Source organism: Megalops cyprinoides, chromosome 19 (genome assembly GCF_013368585.1).
Source record: "Megalops cyprinoides isolate fMegCyp1 chromosome 19, fMegCyp1.pri, whole genome shotgun sequence".
NCBI lineage: Eukaryota > Metazoa > Chordata > Actinopteri > Elopiformes > Megalopidae > Megalops > Megalops cyprinoides.
The window spans coordinates 8,032,230-8,049,051 of NC_050601.1; the positions used below are offsets into that span (position 1 = coordinate 8,032,230).

The 16,822-nt window shown below is 44.8% G+C and overlaps 1 protein-coding gene across 4 annotated transcripts in view; it reads left to right on the top strand.

Moving 5' to 3' along the window:
- Positions 1–16,822, top strand: part of cacna1ha (calcium channel, voltage-dependent, T type, alpha 1H subunit a) — a 52,989-nt gene that overhangs the window by 18,622 nt on the left and 17,545 nt on the right. For 2 of the 4 annotated variants that reach the window (XM_036553018.1, XM_036553016.1), the window contains exons 9-23: positions 4,127–4,278; positions 4,907–5,092; positions 5,353–5,470; positions 6,697–6,852; positions 7,578–7,665; positions 8,301–8,509; positions 8,974–9,321; positions 10,102–10,202; positions 10,329–10,452; positions 10,883–10,951; positions 11,302–11,486; positions 12,099–12,225; positions 13,781–13,906; positions 14,814–14,903; positions 15,766–15,979. In XM_036553018.1, the coding sequence (XP_036408911.1) occupies positions 4,127–4,278; positions 4,907–5,092; positions 5,353–5,470; positions 6,697–6,852; positions 7,578–7,665; positions 8,301–8,509; positions 8,974–9,321; positions 10,102–10,202; positions 10,329–10,452; positions 10,883–10,951; positions 11,302–11,486; positions 12,099–12,225; positions 13,781–13,906; positions 14,814–14,903; positions 15,766–15,979 (2,293 nt within the window). The remainder of the gene's footprint in view (positions 1–4,126; positions 4,279–4,906; positions 5,093–5,352; positions 5,471–6,696; positions 6,853–7,577; positions 7,666–8,300; positions 8,510–8,973; positions 9,322–10,101; positions 10,203–10,328; positions 10,453–10,882; positions 10,952–11,301; positions 11,487–12,098; positions 12,226–13,780; positions 13,907–14,813; positions 14,904–15,765; positions 15,980–16,822) is intronic. The other 2 variants (XM_036553019.1, XM_036553017.1) reach the window with 1 other exon arrangement.

The window sequence follows — 16,822 nt, forward strand, 5'->3', positions numbered from 1 at the left end:
CAGCTTTTCAGGCTGGCGAAGTGTGGGCACAGCAGCAACACTGCCTCTGCTTAACTTCCCATCTTTATTAGCGCTTTAGTTCTTACCGTTTTCCGTGGAACCGCTGACCGTTGTGATAAAGCTAATCCGTGAGCGCTATGGTGCCATCTCATGCAGTTTTGTTGATTATTCATGACGTAGTGTATCAGCGTATGTGCTGTTGTTTTTTTTTAGAAATTATCTTTGGACTCATCAGTGCTTCAGTGAAGGCCTGGCCATTTGCTAACTTGTTTATTTGTAACCAACAACTGACACATTTAAGCATTTATCCTTATGCTAATGCATCATTTAAAACAGTCAAAGCAATATGTTTGTGTGTGCATGTTAAAATATTACTGAACAATATCTGATTTTACACATATGTGTTGTAATATGTGCATTGAAAAAATATGTACACAATTTTATATATATGACATATATGACATATTTTGGATTTCATATTATGCCATATATAGCCATATATCTCTTTTTCACGAGGATGACCTTTTACAAAACCACTACAACTGCTACACATCTCATTTTATTATAGAGTACTTGCATTTTCAGTATATTGTCCTCTCAGGGGTAGCGAAAAGAAGGCCTGTTTCTCTCTCGTTTATTTCTACAGCCATTAAACAGGAATGATAGCAGCTTACGGGGAATTGGTTAAATGAAGTGAAATTTGTTGCATTGATCTGTATACAGCATGCCCTGCACACAGATGCTGTGGGAGGTTAAAAAATGTGGCTTTGTGGGGCCTTTGAAGTCGATCAGAGAGATAATCCGATTAACCGGGAGCCAGAGAGAGTCTTTAGAAGTGACATTGACTCTGTCCTAGTAAACAAAAGAATATTAAACAAAGGCCATGGAATAGCAGCACGGCTGTGATGAATTCTGAATAATGAAATGTCTGTGCTCTGTTATTACAGCTGTAAAACACAGCCATGTGCTTTTGCCATCAAACTCCACACATTTTATAAACGGAGGTGAACAATTGACGTTGAAGAGGTTGAGCAGTGGATGCCTGTAAAGATGAGAGGGATGACGAAGCCTGTGCCAGTCTGGTTTAGTGGGGTAGGGGACCAGACGAGGGGCTTGCGGGCTCAAATCCTATGAGGGACAAAGCCTCCACTGCACTGTACACACGGATGATATGTAAAATGTAGGTCGCCCTGGAGAAGGGTATCTGCAGACCATAAAACTAAGGAGACGTTACACCACGCTCATCCCCAGCTTACGGCATCCTCTCATTCACAGAAGTGTTTGTTGGTCGGGAGGGCTTAAGGGACAGTAAAGCTCTCTTAAAATCACTCTCCACGCTTTCCTAATGTGTTCGCAGATGACCTTGCCTCCGGTGCCTGAAATAAATCCTGCACACAGCGTCCTTGCTGCACAGCGCAGCCTTTGCATATTACAGTCTCACCTCCCAAAAGAGCGTAACGCAGCTCTGCATCTTCTTCCACCGGGAGGGAATCTATTTGCATGCCATTACACTGCAGGAGCAAAAAAAAAAAAACAACGCATGTAAATATTTCTTATGGGGAAGTGGATTTACAAACTTGTGATGATTATTACATAAGCACAGCAGTGCTGTGCAACAAATAATCAGAGCTAGGCACGCTGTGAAAGCACACAGAGCTTTAGCACTCACGGTCCATAGATCACAATGGAGAGGGCTTGTCTGTGAAGCCACGCACAGAGCCACTCACTCTCTTCTATTGGTTCACTTTGGACCGTATAGTCTCCATCTCACAGCAGGATTGCTCTGCTGCCAGGCAGAGAGCACGCCACGCCCTTGCCCACTCTGTACATCTTTATGATCCCGTCAGAACCCCCCCCCCCCACAACCCCACCCCCATCCGGACAACAGGCATGGAGAGGTAGCAGTATAGATCATTATACTGCTCTGTGTTGTGACAGTAAGGGCCAATTAGGTTTGTTTTATTTTACAGTAGCAGATAATTCAGTTCGATCAGTGTGGTGGGTGGTGGGGTGGGAGGGAGGGACAGTGGTGGCCAGTGCTTGAGGGGTATATGGTGGGGGGCGGCATTCTCCACACTCAGCTCTTACACTCCCTGAACAATAGAATTTAATGAGCTGCGGTGGAACTGGAAGGGGAGCGATGCACCCTTGGACTAACAGCTGATAAAGAGTGCGAAGCTGTCATGAATATGTCCGGACTAAAAAAAAAAAAAAAAAAACATTGCCCCATTGATTTTCACTAGCCTCAATGCCACAGGATGAATAAACTGCGAGTGTTTATGCAACTAGAGAAGATGCTTTCTGCGTTGTAAAAAAAAAAAAAAATCCTTTTCACTAATTTTGCCTCTAAATTTCGCCTTCAGATTTCACGATGGGGTTGTGTTACTTTCTAAGCCGGACGCCTTTTGGAGTTGATTTCTCAGTGGGTGCAGCTCGGGAAGTGTCTTTGTCAGACAGGCTTGGCGAAACGGTTCCAGCTGCAGCTTTAACATATGCAGAGAGAGTGCTGCTTCTCTGTGATGGTGCAGTGCTGCACTGAGCTACATCGTCTTGGCTCTGGTTCCTGCGCTGAGGCAGTCTCTGGTGTCTACACATCTGGCGTGAGGATGCTCACTCCTCCCTAGCAGCTACACACTACATATTCATCCTGTCCCACTGGTGAATAGATAGATAGATAGATAGTTAGATAGGTAGGTAGGTAGGTAGGTAGATATATAGATAGATAGATAGAAAATAGATAGATAAATAGACACTTTATTAGTCACTGCTGCAGCTTTGCTGATTCTATTGGCTGATACCCAAACTAATGTTGGCAGTGTGGTGTTTGGTTTGGGATCTGATCTGATCTGATCTGATCTGATCTGATCTGATCTGATCTGATCTAGATCTAGATTCTTTGATGAAGTGCAGCAGTGGTGTTCTCCTTTTGGCAGTCAGAATGCAGGGTTCTGAAGGCTTTAATAAAGATGCCTTTCAGACAGCAGCTGACCATCCTATTAATGGCTCCATTTGAGGAGAATCAAATACTAGCCATGTCAACGTCTGTACAAACATCATGCACACTTTAAGTATTGAATAGATGAACAATTAAGGAATAACTGTTATGAAATTAGGCAAGTTACGATGGTCAGACACCACCCCACACACAATGGTGGCGATATGTTATGTACTCAGTAGCAGTAATAGGTCGATTATAAAATATATTCCATTGAAAGTATTAGCAAGGCTTTAAATGCAGTATATTACTCTGGCAATCAGAAAAGAAATTTTAAAAAATAACAGACTGAATTAACATGTTTAAAATATCTGGTCTGGTCAAAAAGGACTGGTTAGCCATATAGATTGTCCTTGTGTATTGACTGACGGAACCATTGTCATTATGATTTAGTCATTATGATATATTATCACTGTCATTATGATTTTGGATCGTAATTCCAATAAATGTGAGAACTATTCATGGCTATGGATTATAGATATGATCATTTCGTTACCAATACCACATGCTTCTGTAAGTAACATAAGGCCTCTTTGAAATTGGCCCATTGATTTTTATAGGAATGAAGAAAAGTAGTAATTACTTTTGCTACTTTGCATTTATGGCTGCAATATTGTTTTAATTAGGGAAAAGAGGGGAAATCCTTTGATCCTGGACTGATCAATGCTGATCGCTGACACTTCTTTGATGAAGTGCAGCAGCGGTGTTCTCCTTTTGGCAGTCAGAATGCAGGGTTCTGAAGGCTTTACTAAAGATGTCTTTCAGACAGCACCCCGACTCACCCCGCCATCAAAAGATATTTCAGGATTCTGCCCAATCAATGGCGCCCCTTAGGGAGACTCGAGGACGAGAAGCCCATGAACCTCCAGTAGCTGACACTGTGTGGAGTTCCTCTGTCTCTGTGTGAGCTTCACTCCAGTGGTGCATCAGCCTCCTGCCGCTGAAAGGCACCTCACCTCAAGCTATAGCTGGATGTAGATGTGTAAAGGTGACGCTATGCTAAACGGCTGATCGTTTTCTTCCAAACGCATCCTGAGGCACCGTTTATCCAGGTGTCAGCGGTGCAGCGATAAAACCCGCGGCGACTGAGCGGTGGTCTGACACGTTTTTTTCTCCGTTTTCCCCTGGCAGCCAGAGGAGCTGACTGACATCCTGGAGATCAGCAACATCGTCTTCACCAGCATGTTCGCCCTGGAGATGATGCTCAAGCTGCTTGCCTTCGGCCTCTTAGGCTACATCAAGAACCCCTATAATATCTTCGATGGGATCATTGTCGTCATCAGGTTTGCTGCCTCCTCCCCTCTGCCTGCCTATGTTTGATGTTACTGACACTACTGAAATTGAGCTTATCCCTCATGCTGTACCGAAAGCAAATTCCGCCGGCCTCTGTCGTGTGGTCGTTAAAGATGATTCTGATTCTTCTGATTCTGATTCTGTCTCCGCCTCTCAGAGCAGCGGAATGCAATAGTCTGTCCTCTTTGGGCAGCAAAGGTCCTGTCTGTCTCTGCCAGTCTCTACAGCTCGGCTTTGTCTCCTCTTACCTTAAAGACCCGTAGTGGTTAGAATGGTCCACCAGAGCATGCCGTCTGTCTTTGGCCCTTGTGACTGTCAGTTCAGGTTGTGGTCTTGTATGAACTTCCCAGTGGACCACTGAAAGCCAGTTCAAGTTCTGGCAGTCCCTCTCTTGGAAGTGTTCGAATTACCTTTCAATAAGCAACAAATTTACACCTGGCACGCAAATTGAACAGACTGTCAATCCAGATAATGAGGTGGAGCAAAAACTAACGGAGCCTGTGGCTATGCTGTAGTTGATCGTCTCTGCCGGAGGGAAAGTACCTTGGTTTGTTAGGTGTTATAATACTGTTATAACATAATGTTATAAGGGGTTATACATGTGGCCTGTCCGCACAGCGTGTGGGAGATCATCGGCCAGTCGGACGGGGGCCTGTCGGTGCTGCGGACCTTCCGCCTGCTGCGTGTGCTGAAGCTGGTACGCTTCCTGCCGGCTCTGCGCAGGCAGCTGGTGGTGCTGATGAAGACCATGGACAACGTGGCCACCTTCTGCATGCTCCTCATGCTCTTCATCTTCATCTTCAGGTGCTTGCTTGGGACTCCACACAAACCGCCGTCTGGTTATTGCTCTGGTTTTGGTGAGGGAGATATTGGAGCAAGTCAGAGATACAGAGTGATCAATCAATGAATGATACTGTCCACTGCTATTAACTGTTACCATACTTGGACATGCAGTAACACTTTGAAAGACATATTTTAAAAATTCCGATATATGCATAGAGTGATCTTTGCTCCCAGCTGAAGTTAAATATATATATTTTTTCTATTTGTTTCACCGTTGATAGCATTCTTGGAATGCATCTGTTTGGTTGCAAGTTCAGTCTGAAGACAGAGAACGGGGACACCATTCCAGACAGGAAGAATTTCGACTCCTTGCTGTGGGCGATTGTCACTGTCTTTCAGGTTCGAGCAGCGGGTGTAATGTGTCTGGTGGGGGGGTGGGGGGGTGGGTTGTGTGTGTGTGTTCGGGGTGGGGGGAGTACTGACAACCGCGCTGCCCTCAGATGTAGGACACTGCCATGATTAACACATTCTCTGTCCCCTGGGAGCTGTCAGCAAATGCTCCTGCCAGCTGGTGGTGTTTGCTGAAATCGCAGAGGCTCTGTCCAGCAGCCTCTATCTCCGCAGTGCTGATGGACCTTGATTTGAGGGAGGAGCTGGTGGTGTGAGGCAGAACGCAGCCGCTAGTGTCCGGCTTGCTGAAAAACATCGACAGCATAAAGCAACGTTGCCTCTGCCTTCACCTCACAGCTTAATATTGATAGTAATCACAACAGCTTCAAATAGTTTCATGAACTTAGACCCTTAATCACGAAGGTGCTTGAATCACAGAGCGTAACAAAGTTCTCCAGGCAGCCGTGAAACACATCCAAACAGTGTTTAATGTGCAGCTCACACACACACACACACACACACTCTCACACACCTTGAATCTCCCTCTGATTGTCTGTCTTGTTGCAGATATACAGCATGACATTATGACCGTTTCGATCTGACCTGCAGGGAACATAAAGTGTTGTTGAGAGCCGCTGACATTTCAGACAGCTAACAGGCGTGCCTGATTCCTGAGACATTCGTGGCTGCGAGACCTCACTCTCATTCTGTTTGATTCATCACCATCGACCAGTGCAATTGCATTATTTATCGGTTCATCATGTTCCGTGAATTGGGAAACTCGATATCCGTAGCTGTACAGTGTTGTAATAAAAAAAAAAATTGGAATGTACCATTTAGCCGGTGGAGGAAACGGGGTTGAGTCAGTGCCGCTGTGACTCAAACCCCACCTGTACGCTGAGGCAGAAATAGCTTTAATTTGATCTGAAATGGATCCGTCTGCCTCAAGTAACAGTGTCTTTATCATATCAGGTGGCAGTACAGCATAGAAGCAGGACTTGTAACCAAAAAGTTGCCAGTTCAGTTCCCCGCTGGGGCACTGCTGTTGTACCCTTGGACAAGGTACTTAACCCAGAATAGCCCCAGTAAATATCCAGCTGTGTAAATGGGTAACATGACAAAAACTGCAACCTATGTAAGTCGCTCTGGATAAGACCATTTTGCTAGATGCCAATAATGGAATGTAATGTAATTTCCCCTGCGGTCTAGTGCTAAGTGTGGTTGTTGACTTGCAGATCTTGACTCAGGAAGACTGGAACATGGTTCTGTATAACGGCATGGCCTCCACCTCTCCCTGGGCTGCTCTCTACTTTGTGGCCTTGATGACCTTTGGCAACTACGTCCTCTTCAATCTGCTGGTGGCCATCCTGGTGGAGGGTTTCCAAGCAGAGGTAGGATAAATGAGTCTCACAGGGGGCGTCCGCATCCAAAGACTAATTTTTGCTGTTTTCTTCCTTCTGAAGAGTTGCATTTCATTATAGTCAGTGATGTTCTCCACAGTATGCCCAGCGTCTCCATACGACCGCTCCCTGCTATAGAATCGATCAGCTTTGCTCTCATTCCTCTTGCTTTGCTTGCCGGTGTCAACACTATTAGACTGTTTCTCTAAGCACTTCCATCTGCTATAGGGAAACGGGTTTTCATTTTCAAAGAGGCTGTCAGCAGAGTTTTAGCACTGGTCACACAATTTAATTATGTCTTACATTGTGTCTTGCTCCTAATCTTCATTTCTGTACATTCTGGGCTTGGAATTTTTTTTTTTTTTTCTTTCTGCAGCATATGTACGTTTTTCAGAAGGGGCCACTCCCCGTGATAGACAGGCTCTGCAGCGAGAGCCTTATGGCTGATTTGCATTCGGATTCATCTCCGCAGACGAGGTCTTTTGATGACGGTTAAAATGCTGGAGCGCACTTGGAGGCCCGTGGCTGACATTCACGCACTGAGCATTACAAACACTTCCATTTCTCTTCAGCCCGACTGCGTTCTGTCTCCTGCAGATGCGCTCTGATTAATATTCCTCAGTGGCGAGTGAACCGGCACCAGCTGTCTCTCCCGCGACGCATTTTGTTCTGGCTCTTGTTGTTCACTTTTCCCAAACGCCTCTTGTTCCATGCAGGGAGACGCAAGTAGGTCAGACACGGACGAGGATAAAACGTCGATGAATTTTGAAGAGGAGGAGAAAATGAGGGAGCTCCAGGCCTCAGGTGATTACGGTGCTGAAGAGTCACGGGCTTTGGAACGCCTCGTCAATCGTTTTCTAAACATGCAATTTCCACATCAGAGGAGGGCTCTGAATGGCTCTGATCAATCAGCACTGTATTCATCCCTTCATTCATTCATGGGGGGGGGGGGGGTGATTGGCTCCTCTGCATTCGAAACCTGTGCTCATCCAACAGATGCAGTGCCATCGAAAGTGGCTGTTGATGTCACTCTGACACACGTGCCTATAATCTGCACGAGTGTTCGGCAGACTCCTGCATGGTGGCACAGCCAGGCTCGCGTTGATTTAGGGCGGTAATGAAAGAAGCATTAATGAAACATTAAGGGCTCCTCAGAGGCCAAACAAACACTCCAGCTCATTTGGTATGAGTGATCTTGCTTTTCATTTTCAGTCTTGTACGTAAATGGCCAACAATTTCATGAAACATCAGTTTACTATGTATTATTTCTCCTTTTAGTTGGCAGACCCCACAGAGAGATCCTCTCTTGGCAGTAGATAGAATTCTCATTCTGAAATGTCTTTTAGAAGTGGCCTGTCCCATTTGCACGGGTCTTAAAGAGGGACGTGCCATACAGTTTGTCTGACCTTTGCCAGACCTATAATCTGTTTCTCTCACAGAGATGAAGATGTACGCACTCATGATGACAGCGAACGGCTACACGGACCCCCGAGCCAGCATGGCCCCGCCCATTATCATGCGCACGGCAGCCACGCCCATGCCCACGCCCAAGAGTTCCCTGGGCACAGACTCGGGACACGTCTTGGCAGAGTCACGCCGAGGAAGCAGGGCCTCCATTGACCCAAACGCCTTTGACCAAAAATCTCTGGTGAGTGAAGCTCTGAATTTCTCAGGGGTGTATATTTTATATTGTGGGTGTGTGTTTATAAGTTGATCCCTTGAAGGTAGTATCCTCTCTGACAGGTCAATGTAATAAACAAGTGTGAAAATGAGTGATTATATCCTGCTCATTAAGTGATTTCGATTGGAGTTACAGTGACTATGTTCACAAAAGAACCTCAACTGTTTTCTCATAAAGGTGAACCAAAGGATTCACATGTTCAACAATTTAAACCCAGCCTAATACCTTCATCATGCTATTGCTCAACTTTTTCTAAAACCTAACACAAACTAACTCAAAATCTAACACAGCACTACAGATCTACAGATTAATTATAGAAGAATTGCCAATCAGTGCCTCTGTTTTCAGTAAGGCTGTTAATGAGCTCCTGAATCATTGCGCAAATATGTTGAACTCTTATATGATTGTGGCTGCCCCTCTCGTGCCCGCAGTCCAGCCAGCGGAGCTCCCCCTGTGGGCCCTGGGGCTCAGGTAGTAACTGGGGCAGCCGGCGCTCCAGCTGGAACAGTCTGGGCCGGGCCCCCAGCCTGAAGAGGAAGGACCCTTCGGGAGAGCGGGAGTCGCTGCTGTCAGGTGAGGGTCGGGGCAGCTCTGAGGACGAGAGCTCGGACGGGGCGCCGTCCAGCCAGGCGGGCAGTGCCGCGGGCACCCCCCTCCAGCACTGTGCCGAGTCCCCCGAGTTCCCCGACGGGCCGCACCATGACTGCAATGGCCGGACCCAGCACCCGCCCGCCGACGCGCAGAAGGATGCCGCTGACTACGAGGAGGACATGGACGACGTGAGTGAGGCGCGCCCCTTCAGGGAGATCCCCAAATCTCTGCTTTGCGGCTCAGCTGCAGCTCCCTGTTTTCCTGCCAATGTTAACATATCCCCAGATTCTTCGCCATCGTTAAACACGCTCGCGGTTTTCCCCCATTAGCCGGCTAGCGAGGAAACAAACCATCACGGCATCATTGATTCAGCGCAGCCCTTCAGAGGCTGTAATTGTTTTTCTGGGTGGGTGGAGAGTGACCTCACAGGTGCACAGACACACACTCAGGAAAAGCAGTATGGTAATGCAGGTTTGAAGAGCCGTAAGCCGGGCAGGAAGAGGCACTCAGAGACAATGGCTTCGCCTCTCTGGTTGAGCTGATTGGATGGAGAGTCAGTGGTTCCCCCTTTTGTGTTGGGGAAGGGGGGGGGAGTTGGGGGATTAGAGCCCTTGCTCTGGGAGCTGGTGGACAGGGCTGTCAGCCGCAGCAGAATGGAGCTGAGCCAAAAGTAATCTGCATGCTCAAATGACTGTGAAATTGTTTTTTTTTTTTCATTTTGTTTTGTGTTTTTTTTTAAAGGCAGTGTTTTAATGTGGGCAGCATGCCAGGTTAAACGTTGGGGGTGTTTCTTGTTGTAGCTGTGATGAGCAGGAGGAGCTGAACGGTGATGAGGGCGGGTGGTGGGTTTTTACTCCTTTGAGTGCTGGTTGCTGGTGCTGATGCTGGTTGAGCATGTGACTGCTTATGCGGTGGCCCGGGCTGTGAATGAGGAGTCCGTCTTTCTGCCCCCCTTGCTTACCTCACAGAGCTACTGCTTCCGCCTCCGGAAGACGCTGGAGAGCCGAAAGCCGCAGTGGTGCAGGGAGCGCGAGGACTGGTCCCTCTACCTGTTCTCTCCACAGAACCAGTGAGTCCCCAGCTCCCCCCTACCCTCTCTCTGCCAGTCCAGACAAGATCAAACTTTATCAGTAATGTGATGTGACATGCCCAACCCCCCGCCTCCATCCCCCCCATGCCTTTCTCCATTTTTCAGGTTTCGGGTGACCTCCCAGAGGGTTATCTCTCACAAAATGTTTGACCATGTGGTCCTGGTGTTCATCTTCCTTAACTGCATCACTATCGCGCTGGAAAGGCCTGACATTCTCCCCCACAGCACTGTAAGTTAAACGGCTCCACATGGGGCTTCGCAAGTGTCAACACGAGACAAGCCTGCTCTCTGCTTTTTTCAGCCTGGCTCCAAAGACCCCAGTGCTTGCAGTTCCATATAATCCGGAGTAAAAGTGTTTCTTTTTCTACACTGTGTATTCTGCATTTGCTTCAAAGATGCCTAATTCAAAGTATCTGAGGTTTTACATTTTTATCAATTTATATGTATGGATGAAGAATTCTTCAATCATTTATGGTGACATACAATATGCAGTAGCTCTAGCTTCCTGATATGGTTTTAAGTGTAGGTTCCTAACCAGTCAGGTTTAAGCACTGATTCATATTAATAATTCTCTTTTTTATTATGCCTGCCATCATAACTCATTGCTCATGTAGAAGACAGTCCTAATGTTCGGATGTTGTTCTGACCTGACGTTTCAGGAGCGTGTCTTCCTCAGTGTCTCCAATTACGTCTTCACTGTGATTTTTGTAGCAGAAATGACTGTAAAGGTAACCATGCATCTTTTGTGCTTTTGACTTGGATGTATTTGAGGTAATGGTGTGGTTTCCAGTGGAGTTCAAAATTTTCTATTGCAGAAAAATTACATAATTTCTTTAAAATGTCTTCGTGTTTGTAATTTTTAATGGTATGAGTAGAGTCGGTGTTATGTTATGTTACTGTAGTATGTGCAACTAATTCACGGTAATGAGAAAAGAGTATATTGCTCCTAATTTATGCAGCATATTTCAATATATTTAAATGTATTCCTGAGTTTATCAGATCTTGCATCCTGACAGATCATACCTTTTTCAGAAGTGTGAGTATCCTCTCAGTCCAGTGTAATGTTGTCCTGGTGCAGGTGGTGGCACATGGCTTCTGCTCCGGGACGGACAGCTACCTACAGAGCAGCTGGAATGTGCTGGATGGCGTGCTGGTCTTCGTCTCCCTGGTGGACATCCTGGTGTCCGTGGCGTCCGCTGGCGGGAACAGGATTCTGGGAATCCTGAGAGTTCTCCGTCTGCTGAGAACCCTGCGGCCCCTGAGGTGAGTGAGGGAGGGAGGCCACCAGGGGGCGCTGTCCGCTGTGAGCTCACTCTTTACACTGGAGTGAATTGCTTGTAAGTGAAGGATGCTCTGGATGAGAGCGTCTTCTAGAAGATAATGGAATGCATCATAATGGAACATACAGAGAAGAGGCTTAAAAGCATCTATGGTATCTACTGTGCACTTTATAGCAGAGTTATACAACAACATCACTTCCTTTTGCAGTAGCTTTCACACGTGTGTATGTATTCAATGATCTGAAAGATTTTTAATAAACTCTTTTATTATTACAATAATTGTAGTATTAACATGATTAATTAGTTTTTCCTTAATGTTGCTCCTTAAAAATGTGGGCAAACTATCAGTTTTCTTTTTTTTACCCCTTGTAATAGATTTTCACACAAGAGAGAAAGAAGAAAATGTGTGAAATGTGTGATGATCATATATTATGGTAATAAATGTTTAAAACTGATGAAGAAATGTTAAGTAATGCACTGATTTAAAAAAACATACGCTTCCCTTAAGAGATTAAATGTCTTGCTTTGTGTTTGCATATACACGTGTGTGTGTGCATATTCTGCTATGTGTCTGTGTGCGTGTGTGAATTCTCAGGGTGATCAGCCGAGCTCCGGGCCTCAAGCTGGTAGTGGAGACACTCATTACGTCACTGCGCCCGATCGGCAACATCGTGCTCATCTGCTGTGCGTTCTTCATCGTCTTTGGCATCCTCGGGGTGCAGGTGAGGACCCCTCAGGCTCTCTGCTGCCAGTCTGCGTCAGAGCCGCGGGGTCTGCCAAAAACCACCACGGCGGAGCACAGTGTCCTCATGTCCTCATCCCTGCGGCAGCCATTGGTCCTGCAGGCATCAGTGAGACTCCCCAAACACACGCAATGGTGTCTTTAGAATCATCAGTTAAGCCTGGAACTGACCAGCCAGGCTGCTGTCTTTGACCTCCTCTCAAGCAAAGCAGCTGAAGAGATCATTGGCTGGGAGTCATAGGTGTTTTGCAATTTTTTACTATGATAGACAAATAGAGCAGTGTATACAGTATTGTATACAGCACAGTATACAATATGTAGTGTGGTCGCCAACTGCCATCCTAGCACCCTCAAGATGATTCCAGATCCCTTCCTTATGTGTCACCCTATTGATGCCCACTCAGACTAACAAAAAAGAGATGACGGACTGACAAACAGACAGAGACAAACAGGAACAAGAGCTGAGAAGCAATACGAGAGGCACACACAGGATGATGAAGCAGACAACGTAGGAGTCCTGGGGGGGTCATGCGTTTCTCAGGTGGCTTCATTAATGTCTTTCTGGAGGGACAGTGGGAAGAAACAGGCCTCTGATGTCCCAGAAGCCTCTGAATTTAGAGACATTCTTAGGCACTTCATTTAGGTCAGCTGCATCACCGTTGCTTTGGGAGTTTTTTTTTTTTCTCTTCTAAAAATGGTGGATTCTATTTCCAATCTGTTACATCATGCTGTCAGAAGTTATTCTCTCCTTTGCGAATTTGAGAGACCTCGGCGCAAAACAGCTCTATGAATCATACACAGCTCTTCCCCCGTTAAAAAAAAAAAATGCCAATTTGCAAGCGGCAATTAACCGGGCCCATCAAAAGAGGTGCCTTCTCATCTGAAGCGGGGCCGGTGTCTGGAGCCCGCGGTCCTCGGCGTCTCCCTGTGGTTGAGCGTGCTTCGTTCGCAGCCACCAGAGATGGGGGCCACTGAGTCACGGTTCGCGAGCGGGGGGGGGGGTTGTGTTTACGCTCACCGCCTCGCATCCTTCATTAACGCTCCAGTGCGGGAAGAGCAAAAAAGGGTCATAGAATATAATGAGGTCCTCTCACGTTATAGATTGCTGTCTGGGAGGCATGTAGGGAATTATTATGTTTGTAGTAGAGTGAGAAAAAAAAACACCGATCTGCTAGGCGTGTTGGGAATTCACAGGATATTGAATGGAATCCCCAAACAGTCCTGGATATTGTTGCGATCATGTTTGTTGGACAGGGTAATGTTGCTGGGGAGAGCTTCTAGCAGGACATATTTCTGCTTTGCTTAGAGGCCTGGGTTTTTAAGGATGTTAAAATGTTGCTGCATTGCAGCGTGGGAGACCAGGGTTCGGTTCCCAGCTCTAGCAGTTACGCTTATGGCCTCTCCCAGGAATTCCATGCTTGCTCCACTATAGCATGCGGTCAGACATGATGTTTGGTTGGCTTTTCAGTGAAATAAAGATGACATCATGTCTGGTCGGATCATCTCCTGAGTCCCGATCTTTTTGTGTACTGCAGCTTTTTAAGGGGAAGTTTTACCACTGCGAAGGACATGACATGAAAAACATCACCAACAAGTCTGACTGTCTGCAGGCCAATTACCGCTGGATACGAAGGAAATACAACTTTGACAATCTAGGGCAGGTGAGAGGAATTACTGATGCGTTACTGATACACTCAGCCAGGACAGCTTACCATGCTTGATAATAACTGACATCAGTTGAATGATGTTAGATTGGAATGGATATGAATGTGGATTTCAGAAAAAACATCAAAAACATTGAAACATTATCATTTTTTCACTTATAATAAATTTTTTTGGGAGCTAGTCATCAGTGTGTGGGTATTTTTTCGTCTTATTGATTGAAAAATTATGTGCCTATAGTAATTATTGTATAAACTGATTAAGTCTTAAAAACAGTCTTCACACGTAGAATGCCAGTAATTGAGGTGTGAACATAAACGTAAATATTTTAGAACAGAGGGAAATGAGAGGGATGTTTTATAATGAGAGTGAATTAGAGACTGGGCAGTTCTTATGTTGGTGTTTGGCTCATTTCACAGTTAGGGATGCTCAAAAATAAGAGATTTAGAGGCAGACAGCTGTAGAAAGGGATCTCATTTGATGGGAAAGTGCATCATAAGCTGAAGATAAAGAGAAAAAGGAACAGTTAGCACAACCATAAGCGGGAATTGGGGTATAGAAGCAAATACAATGCGAGGAAGAGAAGAATGGAATAGCACAAGTATTAGAACACAAGAACATAAGAACATATGATGACGAGAACAGACCATTCGGCCCAGCTAGGCTCACCATTGTTGTGAGATAAGGAACAGAACTACAGAAGCAGAATAGTCAATTATTTCAAATATAGTTCCGGATTGTATTCTTCACTTTTGATAAAGCTGAAAATACTTATAATGTCTCATTTCATTTCCTTAAAATATGTAATTGCTAAAGAGGTATTTGAAGTAGCTACTTTAGTATTCACTGCTCTTCACTGTGGAGAATGTACCAGACTTATATTGTCTTTCTGTTATTCTCTTTCAGGCCCTCATGGCCTTGTTCGTTCTCTCTTCCAAGGATGGCTGGGTCAATATCATGTATGATGGTCTCGATGCTGTTGCAGTGGACCAGCAGGTGTGGTTTTGCCGCAGTGATGGACGGGGTTGAAATGAATGTCTTTTAGGACACACAGTTACTGCCTGTGGAATTATAATAGCATTCTTTCACAAATGCCCGTATGCAAGACCACTGTAATAAGTGTGAGTGGCAGGATATATTGAATTGTTTACGAAAAGCAAAAGCCACAAGTTTCATGTTCAGCGCATCCCATTATAGCTTCTACCAACCGCTTTCCACATCCAGGAGTTGAATTGGCTGGGTCTAGTTCACAAATTATTTCATGCTTTGCAAAACAGCACACATTTAATTGTGGCTGACAGAGCTGTCCACATTAATTATATATGCTTTTAAAAATGTACCTGAAAACATTCCCCAAAAGCCTCTCTTTGAAGTGTTCCTCACATAAGGGGGAAAACAACTCAGAATTGTTGTCTCTTTAAAAACTTTTGCTTTACAAAATTATCCTCAGCAGCTAGTTTACAGATTTGTACTTACAGAGGAAATCTTCATAACTCTGTCTCACTCATTCTGTGTCTGCACCTGCCTTGATTCTAGCTTGCTGTCTTTGTTTTTCTCATATTTGTTTTTCTTTGTTTTTCTCATATCTCCTTAATTGTCTGTCTGTACACTTCTCTCTGTCTCTGTCTGGCTTGCTGTCATTTTCTGTGTATTTCTCTATAACTGTCTCTCTCTCTGATTCCCTCTTTCTGATTGTCTCTCTCTCTCTCTTTCTTTCTTTCTCTAATAACCTCTTTCTTGTTTCTTTTTCTCACTTTTTCTCTCTGATTACTTTTCTTGTTTTCTCTCTCTCTCTCTCTTTTTGCTCTCTTTCTCTCTGACTACTTCTTTATTCTTTTTGTGCCTCTGTTTCTCTCAGCCCGTGAGGAACCACAACCCCTGGATGCTGCTCTACTTCATCTCCTTCCTGCTGATCGTCAGCTTCTTCGTGCTCAACATGTTCGTGGGCGTGGTGGTGGAGAACTTCCACAAGTGCCGGCAGCACCAGGAGGAGGAGGAGGCCCGGCTCCGGGAGGAGAAGAGACAGCAGAGGCTGGAGAAAAGACGCAGGAGTAAGGAGGATTACGGGTCTGGTCGGTAGTCTGTCTTTCTGAGCCCTGCCTGCTTCCAGAGCCTGAACGCAAGAGAAAGAGAGAAAGAGGAATTCCGTGACGCCCTGCAAAGAGGCAGCAACGTGACCATGTCCACAGCATGCTTGTGCATGCCACCCCCAAACCTTTTTGAAAAAGTAATACATACCATTATACATGTAAATGCGAATCCAAATTATTTGGAATACTGTATGTTTTGGTAAAATTATTGCCGCAATTATATTATGTGAAATTTTATGCAATTTTTTGCATATATCATCAAGCATATTTTACAATATACAAATGTATAATATATTACACAGTATGCACATACATTTACATATATGAAAGTGGCAATAATTGGTAGACTTTATATTTAATATGTTTATTACATATATGTAAACATATTCCTTACAATTTGGATTTTTTATTTAAACTAGGGCTGTCAATCAAATAAAAATATACTAGTTAGTATTGTGATTAGGTACTAAAACTTAAGTAATCATGATGTTAATCACCTTTGCAAACTATACTACAATAAGGTTTTTATTGAGGATTTGTCAACCATATGTAAACGCCTGGAGAAAACATTTGTTTGGAAATCTTTCAGTATATAATTCATTCTTATTTATTAGATTATTGGTTAGCTGACTTGGACTGATTTTTCAAGTGTAATATTTCTGCATTAGTTCTGTTAACTGTAAGTACAATCAAGTATACAAGTCGCATACATGTCATCAGAAATGACCTTTTCAGCCAACAAGATACTTAATGTGCTTCCTACTGCATCTGCATTACTTGTAAAATTCTTTTTTGTGCACATACTGCTTATATTTAAATAATATG